The sequence below is a fragment of the Manacus candei genome, unplaced genomic scaffold (assembly GCF_025592945.1).
Source record: "Manacus candei isolate 608988 ecotype Guabito, Panama unplaced genomic scaffold, ASM2559294v1 h1tg000119l, whole genome shotgun sequence".
NCBI classification, from domain to species: Eukaryota; Metazoa; Chordata; class Aves; order Passeriformes; family Pipridae; genus Manacus; species Manacus candei.
Genome location: NW_026138167.1, coordinates 4,684,722 through 4,700,696, shown reverse-complemented (window position 1 = coordinate 4,700,696; position 15,975 = coordinate 4,684,722). Strand labels below are relative to the sequence as shown.

General features: G+C 54.9%; 3 protein-coding genes across 3 annotated transcripts in view; 1 reads left to right on the top strand and 2 right to left on the bottom strand.

The window, feature by feature from the left end:
- The window catches only part of LOC127462086 (actin, cytoplasmic type 5), a 139,231-nt gene that overhangs the window by 73,818 nt on the left and 49,438 nt on the right, over positions 1 to 15,975 (bottom strand). The gene's annotated exons all lie outside the window — the stretch shown is intronic.
- Positions 1,278 to 7,806, bottom strand: LOC127462081 (cytochrome P450 1A4). The gene is made up of 7 exons (XM_051770403.1): positions 7,703 to 7,806; positions 5,625 to 6,494; positions 5,278 to 5,404; positions 4,928 to 5,017; positions 4,715 to 4,838; positions 4,181 to 4,267; positions 1,278 to 2,594 (listed from the first exon to the last, which is right to left on the bottom strand). The coding sequence occupies exons 2-7, from the start codon at positions 6,471 to 6,473 to the stop codon at positions 2,288 to 2,290; spliced, it is 1,584 nt and encodes a 527-aa protein (XP_051626363.1). The 5' UTR covers positions 6,474 to 6,494; positions 7,703 to 7,806; the 3' UTR covers positions 1,278 to 2,287.
- On the top strand, positions 11,566 to 15,733 carry LOC127462080 (cytochrome P450 1A5-like). Its single transcript, XM_051770402.1, has 7 exons — positions 11,566 to 11,732; positions 12,328 to 13,197; positions 13,825 to 13,951; positions 14,493 to 14,582; positions 14,671 to 14,794; positions 15,001 to 15,087; positions 15,316 to 15,733. Exons 2-7 carry the CDS (start codon positions 12,349 to 12,351, stop codon positions 15,620 to 15,622), a joined length of 1,584 nt encoding a protein of 527 aa, XP_051626362.1. The 5' UTR covers positions 11,566 to 11,732; positions 12,328 to 12,348; the 3' UTR covers positions 15,623 to 15,733.

The following is a 15,975-nucleotide window of genomic DNA, read 5'->3' as shown; positions in this document are numbered from 1 at the left end:
TGCTAAATGTTTTCCATCACCTGTCACACCTCCATCCCCTCTGTCACCTTTCCATCCCCTCCATCACACCTCCATCCCCTCTGTCACTTTTACATCCCCTCCATCACACGTCCATCCCCTCTGTCCCCTTTCCATTCCCTCCATCACACTTCCATCCCCTCTGTCACTTTTCCATCCCCTCCATCACACTTCCATCCCCTCTGTCCCCTTTCCATTCCCTCCATCACACCTCCATCCCCTCTGTCACCTTTCCATCCCCTCCATTCCCTCTATCACCTCTGTCATCTCCATCCCCTTCATCCCCTCCCTCACACCTGAATCACCTCTGCCACACCTCCATTCCACCTCCATCATCTTCGTCCCCTCCACCCCTTCCATCACACCTCCATTCCCTCCATCCCCTCCCTCTGGCTCACCAGCAGAGACACAGACACATTCATCTCCCCCTCTCTCCTCGGCTGCATTAGCACGAGCTTTCCCCGCTCCACAGCTGGAGGCTGTTTTGCTCATTACTGGGAGGAAGGAGCGGGTGGAGTGCTGGATCCGTGTGCCGGTGGCTAAACACAGGCTGGGCCGGGGACACTAATTAAGAACAAAATCATTCTGACAGCAGCCAGTAACAATAACACGGAGGTGAGCGAGATCACAGGAGGAAGGCTCCTCTGCTACAGAGCAGCTTTCCATACCTCAACACCAAAATTAAAAATAATTCTGTGGTCCAACAAGGCCGGAAACCCCGGAGGGCTGATCCCTGCAGGGATGCCGCTTCAGGGATGTACAGACCCCAATTTTCCACCTACTCATTATGGGAATTTAGTGTTTATTGCCTTTTTTGTTTGTTTTAAGGGAAATTATGCAAAGCTTCAGATTTAACTGTGCTCCGAGATGGGGACAAGCAGAGCAGGTGATGGCATGAAACATCCCTCTGTGGATTGCTCCCTGAAAGGCTGGTTCTGACCTATTGATTCCATTTTTTTGGGGGGGGGCTAGAAAGGCTAGTCCTGATTTTTAGTGAAATCCTGAACTGATACAGAGCTTGGCATCACCTCTCTGCAAATCCCACCTGAGACTTTAGACAGCAGGAGGACCAGAGTCAGCTCCCATGGGGACTCAAAACTTCCCCCAATGCCACTGGTGTCCAGCCCACTCATGTCTCATAGGAAAAAAACCTGATGCAAAACATCTAGTCAGATTTTTAAGGATGACAGGGAGGTATGGGGTGTTTTTTCGCCCTAAAAATCATTTCCCGGTGGAATAAGACCAGCAAGAAACTTAAGAAACTTTCAGATAAGCATTTATTGGGTTAGAAATATTGTGTGGTTTCTATCACAGCACACAGCTGCATTCCACACAAGTACAAACAAGCAGGAATTGCTGCTCTGTTTGCCATAAGGCTTCACCTTCCCACTGGCTAAAGCGGAATGCAGCATAAGGCACCTTCTGCAGTCCTCAAATCCTTGTTCCTTTAATTAGTCTGGATATAGAAATCTATTGCTTGATAAGAAAAAACCTATTAATTAAAAAAGCAGCAAATACAGAGTTAGTCTGAAAGCCAGAAGTGTCCTACTGTTCCTCTGTCCTTCCTGTCCCTTCTTCCCAGTCCCTTGATATTTTCCAGGCTTTGTGTTAGGAGTTCAGTTAATATCTCAATTTATGAGCAGCATTGCTTATGGACATATTTATTTTTCCTAGTAGTCTGCCACCAAGGATTGGTAGAAACACTCAGGAATTCACTCTATTAGTTAACATTCAAGGAATTTAGGTGGGTGGGTGCACACAGGACAGGTCCTCTTCAAATGGGTTCTGGTGCAGCCTTGAGAGCCCTTCAGAAGGCACCTGGAGCAGCGGGAAGCACCCATTCCCATTGGCACAAAGGGCTGAAGGCTTTGGGAAACAGGCTTTCCCCCTGTGAGATAAGGCTGGTCAGGTTTCTCTGAGGTTTATTTATATTTGGATGAAGGGAGTTGTCCATCGCAGCTCCAGCTCAGGGCAGAGGACACCCCACCAACACCCCACCCTGATTCTCCCACCCCCAAGCAGGGCTGCAATCCCCCTGGATCTCTCCAAGAGGCATGAGTGCTGGACCTCTGGTGAACATCCATGCGGGGAAGGGTGATGGAGCTGGCTCCAGGTGCTGCGAAGAGCCCTACAAAGCCGGCTTTGTCCCACCCTGCTCCCGTCCCCATGAGAGGAACAAGCCTCCAGCGAAGCAACACAACAAGGGGCTGTGCCTTTAGCAAAAGCAGGCTGTCTGACACTGAGGGCTGGCTTTCCTTCTTCTGGTGGCTTATGGAGAGCTTTTCATGGGAAAACGCTGCTTGATCTGGAAGCATTCGCACTTCTTGTACTTCATGGTCAGTCCGTACTGAGGGGTGATGTCCACCTCCTCCCCGGGGCGGAGGCTGAACTCCAGCTGCTGCAGCAGGGTGGTCAGGAAGAGGAAGATCTCCCAGCGGCCGATGGTCTCCCCAATGCATCGCCTCTTCCCCAGGCCAAAAGACAACACCTTTTCACTCTCTGTCCTGTTTATCTCCGTCCCCGCAGGGCTGAGGAACCGCTCAGGGTTGAAGGCTGAGGGTTCCTTCCAGAGGTTCCTGGGGCAGAAAAGAGACACACTTGAGGATACTGTTTGATCATAGAATCACAGAATGGTTTGGGAACCTAAAAGCTCATCTTGTTCCAACCCCCTGCCACAGGCAGGGACACCTTCCACTAGCCCAGGTTGCTCCAAGCCCTGTCCAACCTGACCCTGAACACTTCCAGGGATGGGGCAGCCACAGCTTCTCTGGGCAACCTGTGCCAGGGCCTCACCACCCTCACAGAGAAGACCTTCTTCCCAGTATCCCATCTAACCCTGCCCTCTGGCAGTGGGAAGCCATTCCCCTTTGTCCTGTCCCTCCAGGCCCTTGTCCAAAGTCTCTCTCCAGCTTTCTTGGAGGCCCTTTAGGCACTTGAAGGGGCTCTAAGATCTCCCCAGAGCCTTCTCTTCTCCAGGCTGAACACCCCCAGCTCTCCCAGCCTGTCTCCAGAGCAGAGGGGCTCCAGCCCTTGGGGCATCATGAAAGTTTTCACCCACTGTGATGGGGTCAATGATCAAAAAAATCTCCTTGCAGAGAAAAGCTTTGCAGTGCTGTCTCATTTCACCATCCAAAAAACCTTTGGCAAGCTCTATTCCTGATCTAAAATGCCAACTCTGTGTCAGACTCCATCAGCTCAGTCTATTGAAACCTCTGTTCCAAGCTCAGATTATGTTTGCCTGTGCAGATAGTGGAGATGGATTTAATTCTGCTTGCAACCACCAGAGATTCTGCAGTTTCAGCACAGAAATCAGTCAGTAGCCCTTCAAAAAGGAAGGATGGAGACCAGAGGGTTTCCTCTCTTTGAATCCTCCCAGCAAAACTTCCCAATCTGTCCCAGCTTGGCTGCTGGGAGGTGCCAGGTGGGATTTAACAGTGTCTTAGCCGAGAATTTCTGTTTGGATATGGGAAATCCTCTCTGCACTAAAGACAGCATTCCCATTTCATGCTCACCAGAGCAGCAGGAGCAGAAGGAATACTGGAAGGTTTCTGTGCTGCTGGGGTATTTGGATACAAATATCTTGAGCTTCTGATCCAAAATACCCGGTCTGTGAACCACCTTCTGTATCAAGCCTTAATCAGCTTACTCCCCACCAAGAGGGACTCTACTGGGGAGCAGTGGAGAGACAAGGTGGGACTTTGGTTTCAAGACCCCCTTTCATTCCCAAGACTGGTTATCATCAATGGCAACACAAGCCTATTGAGTTTACCAAGAGTCATGTCATGACGTTCTTCTCCCTTAAAGAGGGAACCAGGCCATTCCTACTGAGCCATCCATCAACCCAGACCACAAGATCTACTTGGCAGGAGGATCTACTGATTCCTGATTATCCAGCAGCCTGAGCTTCTAGCCCTCACCCTGTGCATCGAGGGCATCACCACATAAATTGGGTAAGCCCTGGTGTTGGGGAGCTGCGGAACCTGGACCAGCACCATGCCCAGGAGAACCAAGGCTGGGCTCAGCATCAAATCCACATGATTTTTGGTTCAATCTGCCTTTTCCTTCATGATCCATTCATCTTTTGGCACAAGGATTAGAGTGATCTTAACACGAAGCAAACCCATGGCAGTCCAGATGAACACAGGGGGTTTGGAATACTCACTCATCATGATTCACTTGCCACTGGTTGATAAACACACAAGTGTTCTTTGGGATGTAGTATCCGTTCAGCACCGTCGCTTTTGTTGTGCTGAAGGAAACACAGGTGGGAAGATAAGTTAGAGGAGACCCACAGCTTCATGACTAATCAAAGCCTGGCAAGTCCTTCAATACCCTATTTTTGCTCTTAGGATTGGCTAGAAAATACCACAGATTGTATTTGGGTGATTCAATAGTCTTGGTCATACTCTCCTCAAGAAGAAAAATTCCAGTTTCATTTCACAACTCATGCCACATGGGTTGGGATGTGTTCTCTCCCAAGGTAGGAGGGAATTATAAAGCCAGGGGTGTCAACCATCCCTCTGCTAGCAAATATTTTGTAGTGAAACTACCCTCAAAGCAAAGGATTCAACCCCAGAATGGCAGCAAGCGGGAATATTTCCCCCTAGCAGGAATCAATTCCCAGGCAATTATCCTGCCTAAATGGAACCCCAAAAAAAAAACCCCCAAAAAAGGTGTCAGCCACTCCAGCCCATACCTGTGTGGGATGGTGAAGGGCAGGAAGGAAGAGTGCCTGAACATCTCCAGGATAAAGGCCTCTGTGTAGGGCAGCGTGCCCCGGTCCGACAGCCGCGGTCTCCTCTCCCGGCCGATGGTCTGGTCTGTGGGAGGTGGAGTAGAGGAAGAGGTTTAGGGTCAGTGCTGACCAGAGAGGTTTTGGACCCAGAGGAAGGTGGTTTAGTGGACTCACCTAGTTCTTCCTGGATCTTCTTCTGGATGTTGGGGTACAAGGCAACATACATGAGGCTCCAGGATAAGGCAGTTGACACAGTGTCAAAGCCTGGATGGACATGGAAAAGGCGTTTAGTTATCAGAAGAGGACAGATGAGTGGGAGTTACAGATCCCACCACTCCAGATGTTTGCCATAGAGTGATTTCCCCATCAGCTGTCACTGAAAAGCTCTGGCCACTGCTAAGGAATGCACCCAAGAGATCAACAGCAGCTTCACACACCCAAACACGGCCAAGGTCTCACCCCAACAGCTTCACCTCCCGCTTCAGCCTCCAGCACCATGGCTTTACTCTCAGAAACATTCTCACCTGCCCCAAAGAGGTCGTTGACAATGTGAATTATCTTCTCATTGGAGAGCTGAACATGGGTATCCTCCCCAACACTCTTCTCCTGGCAGTGCTCAATCAGCGAGTCCGTGATGTCCCGGATGTGCTCCTGGGGAAGAGCTGGTGGGTCAGGAACATCACAGACACACAGGGATGGGGAAACATCCCCCAACTAGTGCTGGCTCCCAGAGAGCAGATGAGAGTGCTCCAAGGAGCTTTCCTGGGCAAGGTTGGAGGACGACGGTGTACCCTCTTCCCCACCTTGCCAGGCAGCATCTCTGGCAGTTGTAAGCATCTCCACCCAAATCAAAGGGCACCCAAGCTCTTACCTTATCAAAGCTGGTGTAATGCTCCTGCACAATTTTTTGCACAAAGGCGTTGAATCTCCTGTTGATGTCCTTAAAGAGCTCCATGGTGCGGCTGGGAAGGTACCGGAGCAGGGGGATGAAGTCAGCAGGGTGGCCAGCACCAGCCACATCCCCAAATTCATTGCCTAGGTTCACCACGCTGAGCAGCTCCTGGTCATTGTGCTCATAGCGCTTGCCAAAGCACATGGCACAGATGACATTGGCCACCGAGACCACCAGGTACTGGTTAAGGTCAAAGCTCTTCTCCTCCTTCATCAGCTGCAGGAACTTGGTGACCAGGTACTCAGCCTCCTTGGAGACGTGCTCCTCCAGCAGGCAGGTGGAGGAGGACGTGAGGCTGGGGGCAATGGAGAAGGTCTTCAGGGCATTCTGGGCCAGCTTCCTGCGGGCTTTCCACACCTCCCCAGAGTCGGGGCTGAAGGCCAGGCTCTGCCCATTCGAAATGTACTGGAAGCTCTGGAGGTCGGGGCGCCCCTTGAAGTCCTCTCCTTGCTTCACCAGGGCTTGCTTGATGGTCTCCAGCCCACTCAGCACCAGCACGGGCCGCATGCCAATCCTCACCTCCATCACGTCCCCGTACTTCTGGCTCAGCTTGGTCAGGGCCAGGTGCGTGTCCTTCCGCAGCTCCAGCACATTCCCGAGGATGGGGTAGCCCCTGGGTCCCGGTGGGCTCTTCAGCCCCTTGGGTATGTGCTGCTGGAGGGATTGCAGGAGCAGGAAGACCAGGCAGAAGACAGCAGCCACAAGGAGCACCTCGGTGGCTGAGATGGCACCTTGGCTCCCCACCGGCAGCATCGCAGCCTTCGTCATTGCTGCCAGCAGGTAGAAACCCTAAAGAAGTGAACCAGAGTGTGGGCAAGGGCTGGCATCAGCAAAGGGCTGAGTTCTGTGAATGTTCCTGATGCTGAGACAGGGCACCGAGAGCCCTGAAACAGCTCAGGGCGATGAACCTGCCCGTGCAGCACTGGGGGTTTCAAGGGGCAGAAGTTGGAGACCCGTAAAGACTCCAAACTCAGTCACCCATCTCTAAAAGGGGGACCTCAGCCCCCCAGAGCCTTCAGTGACACCCCTTCCCCCAGAGAAGACCTCTAGAGTGGCATGCAGAATCCTTAGTAATAAACCAAAGAGGGGCAGGTCCATGGAGCACCTCCAGGTTCAGGCACTTTTAGCAGTGACTGTGCAGGACTGTGGGCGGGAGAGGTGGGCTTCACTTCTGATCCACTAGTGCTGCAACTTTCTGCCCTTTAGGAAACTCCTTGCACTAAAAAACAGGGGTTTTTTTAGCCAGGAGGGGGAGGAATAGGTGCACAGCTTTTTCCTCTGCGTGCCCGGGAAGCAAAGGTGCTCTCTTAATCATGGGACCTCTCTTTTCTCCTGCAAAGTGTTTTACGGACCGCTTGACTAGAGGAGAGATGATCCTGATTTGAGTCATCCTAGCCTCTGCTTGCCAGCAAACTAATCACAGCATTGCCAGGAACCATCCCGAAGTCTGATGGCCACAAAAGATAACCACGGCTGTAGCCAGGGGCGGGGGGCAGCAGGATGAGTGCACCCTGCTCCCACCTCTGTTGGAAATGATGGAATCATAGAATATCTCAAGCTGAAAGGGACCCATAAGGATCGTCGAGTCCAACTCCGAGGTCCTCGCAGGACTAAATCCTTCAGAAAACCCCGAGCAGGTGTGGGAAGAGGCTGAGTGTAAAATTCCACCTCCCCTAGGGTTTGGCACCCCACGGGACACCAGTGGAGTGATGATTCTGGGGGGCTGTTGGGGCCCCTGCACTGAGTGGGTGCAGCCTAACTGAGACCCCCCTCCCAGCCCACGGCAGCGGAAAGACCCGTGAGAGGAGAATTACTTCCAGGACCCTCAAGAAACCACCTACGGATAGGTGGGGGAAGGATGCTGCGGGAGATTTGGGGAGTCGGAAAGTGGGGACAGCCCACGTCGGGGCTGTCCATCACGTGGGGGGGCCTTGGGGAAGCTGGAAGAGGCCCCCCGACACCTCTCCATCGTTAGTCAGGGCTCTCCGGGTACTCACCTCGGTGCGGAGCGGGGCGGCGAAGGGGCCCGATCCCGCGGCAGGTGCCCACTCCCTCCGGCTCCTGCTTTATATGCATCGCCCCAAGCTCTGATTGGTCCGGCCGCCTCCCGTCACGTGACCCCCAACTCCCCAAGAACTCCCCGGACCCCCCCACTGCCCCCTGTCCCTCCCCGGGGGTTCCCCCCACGCGTGGGGTGCGGGATCCCCGCTCCCCCGCGCATCCCTGGAGGGGAGGCTGGGAGGTCGGCGCGGGGAGGAGCAGGGAGGGAGGAAGGGTCCCAATGGGTCGTGGCGTGGGGGTGGGGGGTGGAGGGGTGTCGGTGCCGCCCGTGGGTTCCATCCCGGGGCGGGCATCGCGTGCGAAGCGGGCGGGATGTTTGGGCAAACCCGCACCGCCCCGGTCACTCCAGTCACGCTACCGGCAGGATCTTAAAGGCGCCGGTCCCGCGCCCCGCGGCTCCCCACGACCCCGCCGGGGGACGCCCCGGCTCCCCTCGCCCCCCAAGACCCACAGGGTTCCATACACACGCACTCGCGCCCCCTGCCTCGGTGCCCGCAGCCCCGGGGCAGCCCCAGGCTATCCCCGGTGTCCGGAGCCGTGGGGAGAGCGGGAGCGTGGGAAAACAGTCCCGGAACGCGAGGTGCTGGGCAGGAGCGGGGGGGATTGGGGTATTCACCCCTCCACGGGGCTTCCTGAACACGGAGGGATGAGCGTGGACCCCTCGCCGCGGGGCTTAAGTGATCACACCCCTCCGCGGGGGCTTTGCTCATCCCGCCGCCGGTGTTCCCGGTAAAGCAGAAGCGGGGGTTACCGGCTCCGTGCGTCTCCCCCCACCCCACGCTGCTGGACCTCTCCACAGCCCCATCGGGTCCGCGCACGGAAGAGGCGGCGATGCCGCCCCGGGGGTCACGGCCCCGACTGCCCCGGCCCGGTTAAAGATTGTCCAGGTTCGCGTGAGAAGCCGCCGTGCCCTTTGTCACCTCTGTCCCCTGCTGGCAGAGCGACCCAGGGGGCAAGGTGGGGCTGGGATGGGGCAGAGGGTGCAGCCGGAGGGAGGGGAGTCACGTCGCGGGGGATGCTCGGGGGTCCAAAGGGGGTCTCAGGCAGAGGTTGCAGCCCCCATCCCCGGGAGTGACAGGCCAGGATCTGCCCTTCAGGGTGGACAAGAGGGACCAGCCCGCACCCTATATCTCCCCCCCTCCTCCCACATCCTTGTTCCCAGCCCAGCTGCAACGAGATGGGAGATATGCAAGGGGTGTCCCACCCCTCTGGGGGGTCCCAGAGGTGGCATTAGGGACATCGCGTGCGAAGGGGCTCTGGCCGGACCCGGGAGGCTGCCCTGGTCACTCGCAGTCACGCTACGGGTGGGTGGGGGGGAAATGGCTTTTAAAGGACCAGGGCGGCGGCCCCACGTCCAGCAGCCTGGCCCGGGGTCAGGGCGGCGCCAGAGGAGTTCAGAATCAGCTCAGGATCAGCTCCCCCCCCCCCCGGCTGTCTGGGTGTTGGGGTTAGGGGGTCCCCAGCACTGGGTACATCATCGGGGTCAGCAGGGGTGCATCCCCTCTGCCACAGGATGCTGCATCACCTGCAAGGGGACAGCAGCCCCCTTGTCACTTGTGTCCCTCTCAAACAGCCACAAGGAGTGGGATAGAGAGTGGTTTCCCACCCTGCAAAGAGGAGAGGTTTTAGTTGTGCCACTAAAATGTCACTTTTGGGGTCCAGGGGACACTGAACGATGCTCTGACCCCCAGGAGCACACTGTGGGGCATGACCACAACTGTTCCCATGGCTCGGGACACTCCTAAACCCCAGGTGGGGACGTCTCCAGCACTGCGGTGCCTCATCCAACATGCGGGGGCACCCTCACCCATGGCTCCCAGCTGTACCCACGTCCCTCCCATGCATGTGTGAGTGTCCACCCCATGTACCTGTGCACCCGTGCAGGTGTGTCTCTGCACAGACAGACCTCACACAAACCTTGCACACACAGAGCCGGCGCGCACCCGTGTGCGCAGACACACTCAGGGATGCAAACACCCTTTATGCTCCTTACAGACCCATAACCCTCCTGCATGTGCACGTGCTCGTGCATGCACATGCCCTGCCACGTGTGCACATGCCTGCAGGCACCATCATCCTCCTGCTCACGTTTGTCCTCGCACGCACACGCCGGCATGACCAATCCCATGGGATGGTGACCCACGGAGGGAAGTGTGGTACAAGACCCACCAAAGGCAGGGGGCTGGCAGCATTGCCCCAGCTGCTTCACAGACAGTTCCAGGGATCCAAGGGTTCAGCAAGGGGTGGTGGCTGGGGGTGAGGATGTGTTTTTGGGGGGTGAGGCTGCCTGGCATGCAAGGCAGCAGCTCTTAACACCGTTCTCAACAGAATGCCCCCTGCCCTTGCAGGGCTTGGCAACCAGCACAGAGGAGCCAGAGAGGGCTGGGAAGGAGTGGAAGAGGGCAGGTGGGTCCTGGGGAATGCCTTGGGGATTCCTGGTTTGGCCCCAGGGCCCTCCCCAGCTTCTCCAGAAGTTTGGGATATGATGGATCAGGAGAGGCGGGGGTGAGTTCCCCATCAGCACAAGGCCACCAAGGTCTGAAATGCTGCCAGGGGAGGGGGAGGTCACTCAGCCCTCTACCTGCCCAACCCCATGCAATGGATCCAGGTAGATCCACAGGGTTGGGAGACACTGGCTGGATCCAGCCTGCCAGACAATCACTGCTCCTGCAAAGCTGCAGCCTGCCTCCCCAAAAGCATTCCCAAGGGTCCTCCTCACCAGTGAAACCGGGACTGGAAGGGCTTCGACATTCCTGGGAATTATCAACAGGAATATTAGCAGCCAGGGTTTTGTAACTGTTCTTGCCAATCATTAAAGAACAGCGTCATTGCTATTAATGAGTCCGATTAAACCAGGTGTTGAAAGCCTTTATTAAATATTAGCTCAGCTTTTACCTGGGCCAAATTCCCACTGGAATTTTCGAAGATTGAATGAAACTTCGGGCCAAACCTCAAAGCTCTGCCTCATTCCTTCTCATCCCAGTTGCACCTCCCAAATTCCCCTGAATTTTGCCCCAGCTCGAGGAGCAGCCCTTCTGGCTCAAACATTTCCTGGCGAGTGTCACGCTGTTTTGGGGGGGATGAACTGCCTCGGCCTTGCCCTGTGCTGCCTCTTCACCTCTCCTATCTCTCCAGCTCACCTCCTCCCCTCTGCCCTGCCACTCCTCCTCCTCACTGCCTGTTTGCCCCGGAGGAGCCAGGGGAAGCGAGCCAGCTGCCTTCTCACGCAAACCTGGGCAATCGTTAACCTGGGCCTGGCTCTGCTGCTGGCCCAGATGATCCTGCCACCACCAGTCCTAGGACATGGAGGCCCACCAGATGTTTCCCCAGGGATGGAGAGGGCTGTGGATGCAGATGCCTTGCCACAAATGCATCCCCTCACTCACAGCCTGCAGCTCCCAGCACCTCCAGAGTGGCCGCAGAGGTGACAACCTCTCTGGGGGCTGGGAAGAGTCTGGTCAGCCCAGAGAAGGTTTCTGGGGAAATGCTGGAACCCACACCCCGCAGGGAAGCGATGCTGAGAGCACATCCTCCATCCTCCCCAGGGCAGGGCTTAGGGATCCCTTCTTATTCCCTGTCCTAGAGTCCCCCTTCTGCCTTCCCATCCCAGACTCTGGTGCAGGCACATGCTCTGCGCAGGAGGAGAAGTCACCATTCATGCCCCCCAGAGCCTGTTGGAGGGGAGGAAGGCTCTTCCCTGACTTCTTGGGGTGGCTCCAGCGGAGTTCAGCCTCCTTTGTTAATGGGTAGCTATTTCCAAGGGCTTTTGTGTCATATTCCTCTGGTCACACCCAGTTGCGCAATGAGGGGAGCTCTTAAAAAGTCGTGGTCTTCCAGGTGGCAGGAGGAGAAGGTTCAGGAGGCAGAGGAGGATCCCCACTGCTCCCCAGGGCAGGCAGCTGCCGGACACCCTCTTCTATCTCTGCTGGGAGCCCTGCACAGTAGAACAAGCCCAAGGACCCGCAGGTAGGAGACAACGTGTGCGTATGGGTTTGAACGTGGATATAGGACTGGGAAGGTCATATTTGGGTCTCCCCTCCCGTCCCTGCTCACTCAGTGAGCTGTGTGTTCCCACAGAGCAGCCCTGTGGCATCTCCGCTCCCCGTGACCCCACATGCTGGTGGCCACTCAGCAGATTCAGCCTGCTGGATATAACTCCTCATGGATTTGGTGGTCCTGGGGCCATATTCACTGAGGAACTGCTCTTCTTCTCCTCCTGCTTCCCTATGCTTTGTTGAGCTGCAGTTTTCTGTGCCTCCTTAAAAGACAGTCTCCCCTGGGCAGGAGCCATGGCTGTGCCAGTGAGTGCTGAGGTCTTCTGCAGGGGAAGGGGTGTCACTCTGGGGGGCTGAGGTCCCCCTTTTAGAGATGGGTGACTGACTTTGGAGTCTTTACGGGTCTCCAACTTCTGCCCCTTAAAACCCCCAGTGCTGCACGGGCAGGTCCATCGCCCTGAGCTGTTTCAGGGCTCTCAGTGCCCTGTCTCAACATCAGGAACATCCACAGAACTCAGCCCTTTGCTGATACCAGCTCTTGCCCACACTCTGGTTCACTTCTTTAGGGTTTCTACCTGCTGGCAGCAATGACGAAGGCTGCGATGCTGCCGGTGGGGAGCCAAGGTGCCATCTCAGCCACCGAGGTGCTCCTTGTGGCTGCTGTCTTCTGCCTGGTCTTCCTGCTCCTGCAATCCCTCCAGCAGCACATACCCAAGGGGCTGAAGAGCCCACCGGGACCCAGGGGCTATCCCATCCTCGGGAATGTGCTGGAGCTGCGGAAGGACACGCACCTGGCCCTGACCAAGCTGAACCAGAAGTATGGGGACGTGATGGAGGTGAGGATTGGCATGCGGCCCGTGCTGGTGCTGAGTGGGCTGGAGACCATCAAGCAAGCCCTGGTGAAGCAAGGAGAGGACTTCAAGGGGCGCCCCGACCTCCACAGCTTCCGCTATGTTGCAGACGGGCAGAGCCTGGCTTTCAGCCCCGACTCTGGGGAGGTGTGGAAAGCCCGCAGGAAGCTGGCCCAGAATGCCCTGAAGACCTTCTCCATTGCCCCCAGCCTCACGTCCTCCTCCACCTGCCTGCTGGAGGAGCACGTCTCCAAGGAGGCTGAGTACCTGGTCACCAAGTTCCTGCAGCTGATGAAGGAGGAGAAGAGCTTTGACCTTAACCAGTACCTGGTGGTCTCGGTGGCCAATGTCATCTGTGCCATGTGCTTTGGCAAGCGCTACGATCACAGTGACCAGGAGCTGCTCAGCTTGGTGAATTCAGTTGAGCAGTTTAATAACGTGGCTGGTGCTGGCTACCCTGCTGACTTCATCCCCCTGCTCCAGTACCTTCCCAGCCGCAGCATGAAAGCATTTATAGATTTCAACAAGTCCTTCCTCAGCTTCCTCCAGAAGATAATCAAAGAACATTACGAGACCTATGACGAGGTAAGAGCCCGCAGAACTTTCTGCACCAGCAGTGTGTCCCTGCTCTCCTCCTCTCTCTAGCAAGTAGCTTTTCTTCTTGCAGCCAAGAAGCAATGGGTATTGTCTCTCTCTCCAGTCCTCCTTCTCATAGAATCATAGAATATCATAGAATCATGGAATCTCCTGAAGTTGGAAGGGACCCACAAAGATCATCAAGTCCAGTTCTTAGGTGGAGACAGGACACCCCCCAGAAATCCCACCATGTGCCAGAGAGCATTGTCCAAATGCTCCTTGAGCTCTGGCAGGCTTAGGGCAGTGACCACTGTCCTGGGGAGCCGGTTCTGGTGCCCGACCACCCTCTGGACGAAGAACCTTATCCTAACATCCAATCTAAACCTTCCTTGACATAGCTTCATGAGCTTCCCAGCTTCTCCTCCATTCCCTGTGTGATAGGGCCAGTCTGTCGGTTGAACATTTGATCTGTGCCTCAGGTTCCCTGGAGAACCATCTCTTTGTTTTCATAGGTGCCATGGGAAATGGAGCACACTCATATTACCCTGGGCTTCCCCAGCATCAGGTGGGGTTGCTCAGGAACACCCATTCCTCTGCCAATTCTGCTGCATTGAGGTTGTCTCCTCTTCCTCACAGAACAACATCCGAGACATCACCGACTCCCTCATTGAGCAGTGCCTGGAGAAAAAAGTGGAAACAAACACTGCCACACAGATCCCTAAGGAGAAGATCGTCAACCTTGTGAATGACATCTTTGGAGCAGGTGCCTCCTCCCACCAGCCCCTCAGCTCCTCAGACCCTTCCTGTTTTATCTCTGTCTGATCTATCTTTGTCCAGCACCAGGCACCCAGTTTGTGTCTAAGCACTTACTCTCCTGCTCATTGGTCTTCCTGGACCTTCTAGGGATACCTCTAGAGACCAGTTTGAGAAATTAGCCCTGGAAAAAGGCTTCAGGGACAAGCAAAGGGTATGGCTTATAGCTCAGTTGAGGTTCACAAGCCAGGGTGACTTCTTCTGGTTGAGAGAAATGTCTCTGGACTGATTCACCTTTGAGTTACTCTGTGGAAACTCCCCTCATGCCAGAGAAGTTGTACGAACCTGACACAACCCAGGAGCGAAACAGGATGAGAGAGCAGGATATTTTAGCAAGGTTTTCTGTGATAGAATAAAACCCCAAGTCTTGCTGTGTGTCCAGGACATCCTCTGCCTTCTTAGCCATCCCAGACTGCTCCGTGTGATGGTTTGCCTGCAAGTGGAGATAGGTATTGTGCAGACCTCACCCTCATGCTTTCCTCTTTGCCCAGGCTTCGACACCGTGACAACTGCCTTATCCTGGAGCCTCTTGTATCTTGTGACGTACCCTGACATCCAGAAGAGGATCCAGAAAGAACTGGGTAAATCCATGAATGCTCATCCTCCAAGGCTAAAACCTGTCTGGACTGGGCTGACCCCAACCCACTCCCTCTGCTCTGTCTCCTGCAGACCAGACCATCGGCCGGGAGAGGAGACCGCGGCTGTCGGACCGGGGCATGCTGCCCTACACTGAAGCCTTTATCCTGGAGATGTTCAGGCACTCCTCCTTCCTGCCCTTCACCATCCCACACAGGTAGGGGCTGAGCTTGCAGAGGAGGCCTAGGGATGAGGTGGTCTTGAGGCATTTTGTTATGCCTCATGGGAGCACAACTGCACCTCACAAAACCATCCCTCTGGGACACATCCTTCCTTCAGCACCATCAGGAGCAAACTAACAGTCCCCTGAGGATGCAGAAGGATCTTTTGGCTTCCCAAACACTCCATCTTTTCTCTCCCCAGCACGACTAAGGACACAGTGTTGAATGGCTACTACATCCCAAAGGACCGCTGCGTGTTTATCAACCAGTGGCAAGTGAATCATGACGAGTAAGTACCCTGTGAGGCAGAAATCCCCCTCAGTTTACAAACAGGACCCTTCCTGCACAGTTTTCTTCCTGGGCAGGAGTGGGGTCAACCTTCTCAAAGAGAAAAGGGAGCTGGTGAGGGACCTACTTAATTCAGGGATGTTCTTCTTGGCAGTTCCCACCTTCCAGTGTCCCACCTACACCTGTGGCCAGGAGAAACCATCTCAACATCTGATGTTTTCCCTTCCAGGAAACTTTGGAAGGATCCAGAAACCTTCAACCCAGAGCGTTTTCTCAGTGCTGATGGAACCAAAGTGAACAAAGAAGAGGGGGAGAAGGTGCTGGTTTTTGGCCTGGGGAAAAGGAAGTGCCCTGGGGAAACCATTGCCAGGTGGGAGGTCTTCCTGTTCCTGTCCACCTTGCTCCAGCAGCTGGAGTTCAGTGTCTGCGATGGCAAGAAGGTGGACATGACTCCAATTTTTGGATTGAGCCTGAAGCACAAAAGGTGTGAGCACTTCCAGGTCAAGCAGCGCTTCCCCATGAAGAGCAGAAACTGAGCAGTGGGACCAGACATCACCAGGGGGCAAAGACATGAGTGTCCTTGCGGCAGAGCTGGGTCTGGTACAGCTGTACAGGACGATGTAATAAACAGAAACTATTGAAACTCCTGTTTTATCTGGTTCACTTTGTAACATTTCTCGCCTTTTTCTTCTTCCAGCGTTTCTAGTGTTGCATATTCCACTAAGTGTTGCTCATTCCATCACATCTAATCTTGGACTGTAACCTTTTAGAATTGCTTGTTGAGAGTTGAAGGACGGCCAACCCGTGCCATAATTCCACAGCCTCCTCTTAGTGTTTAAGAAGCATAGAATTATAGCATTGTTTAGGTTGGAAGAGACTTTAATATCAT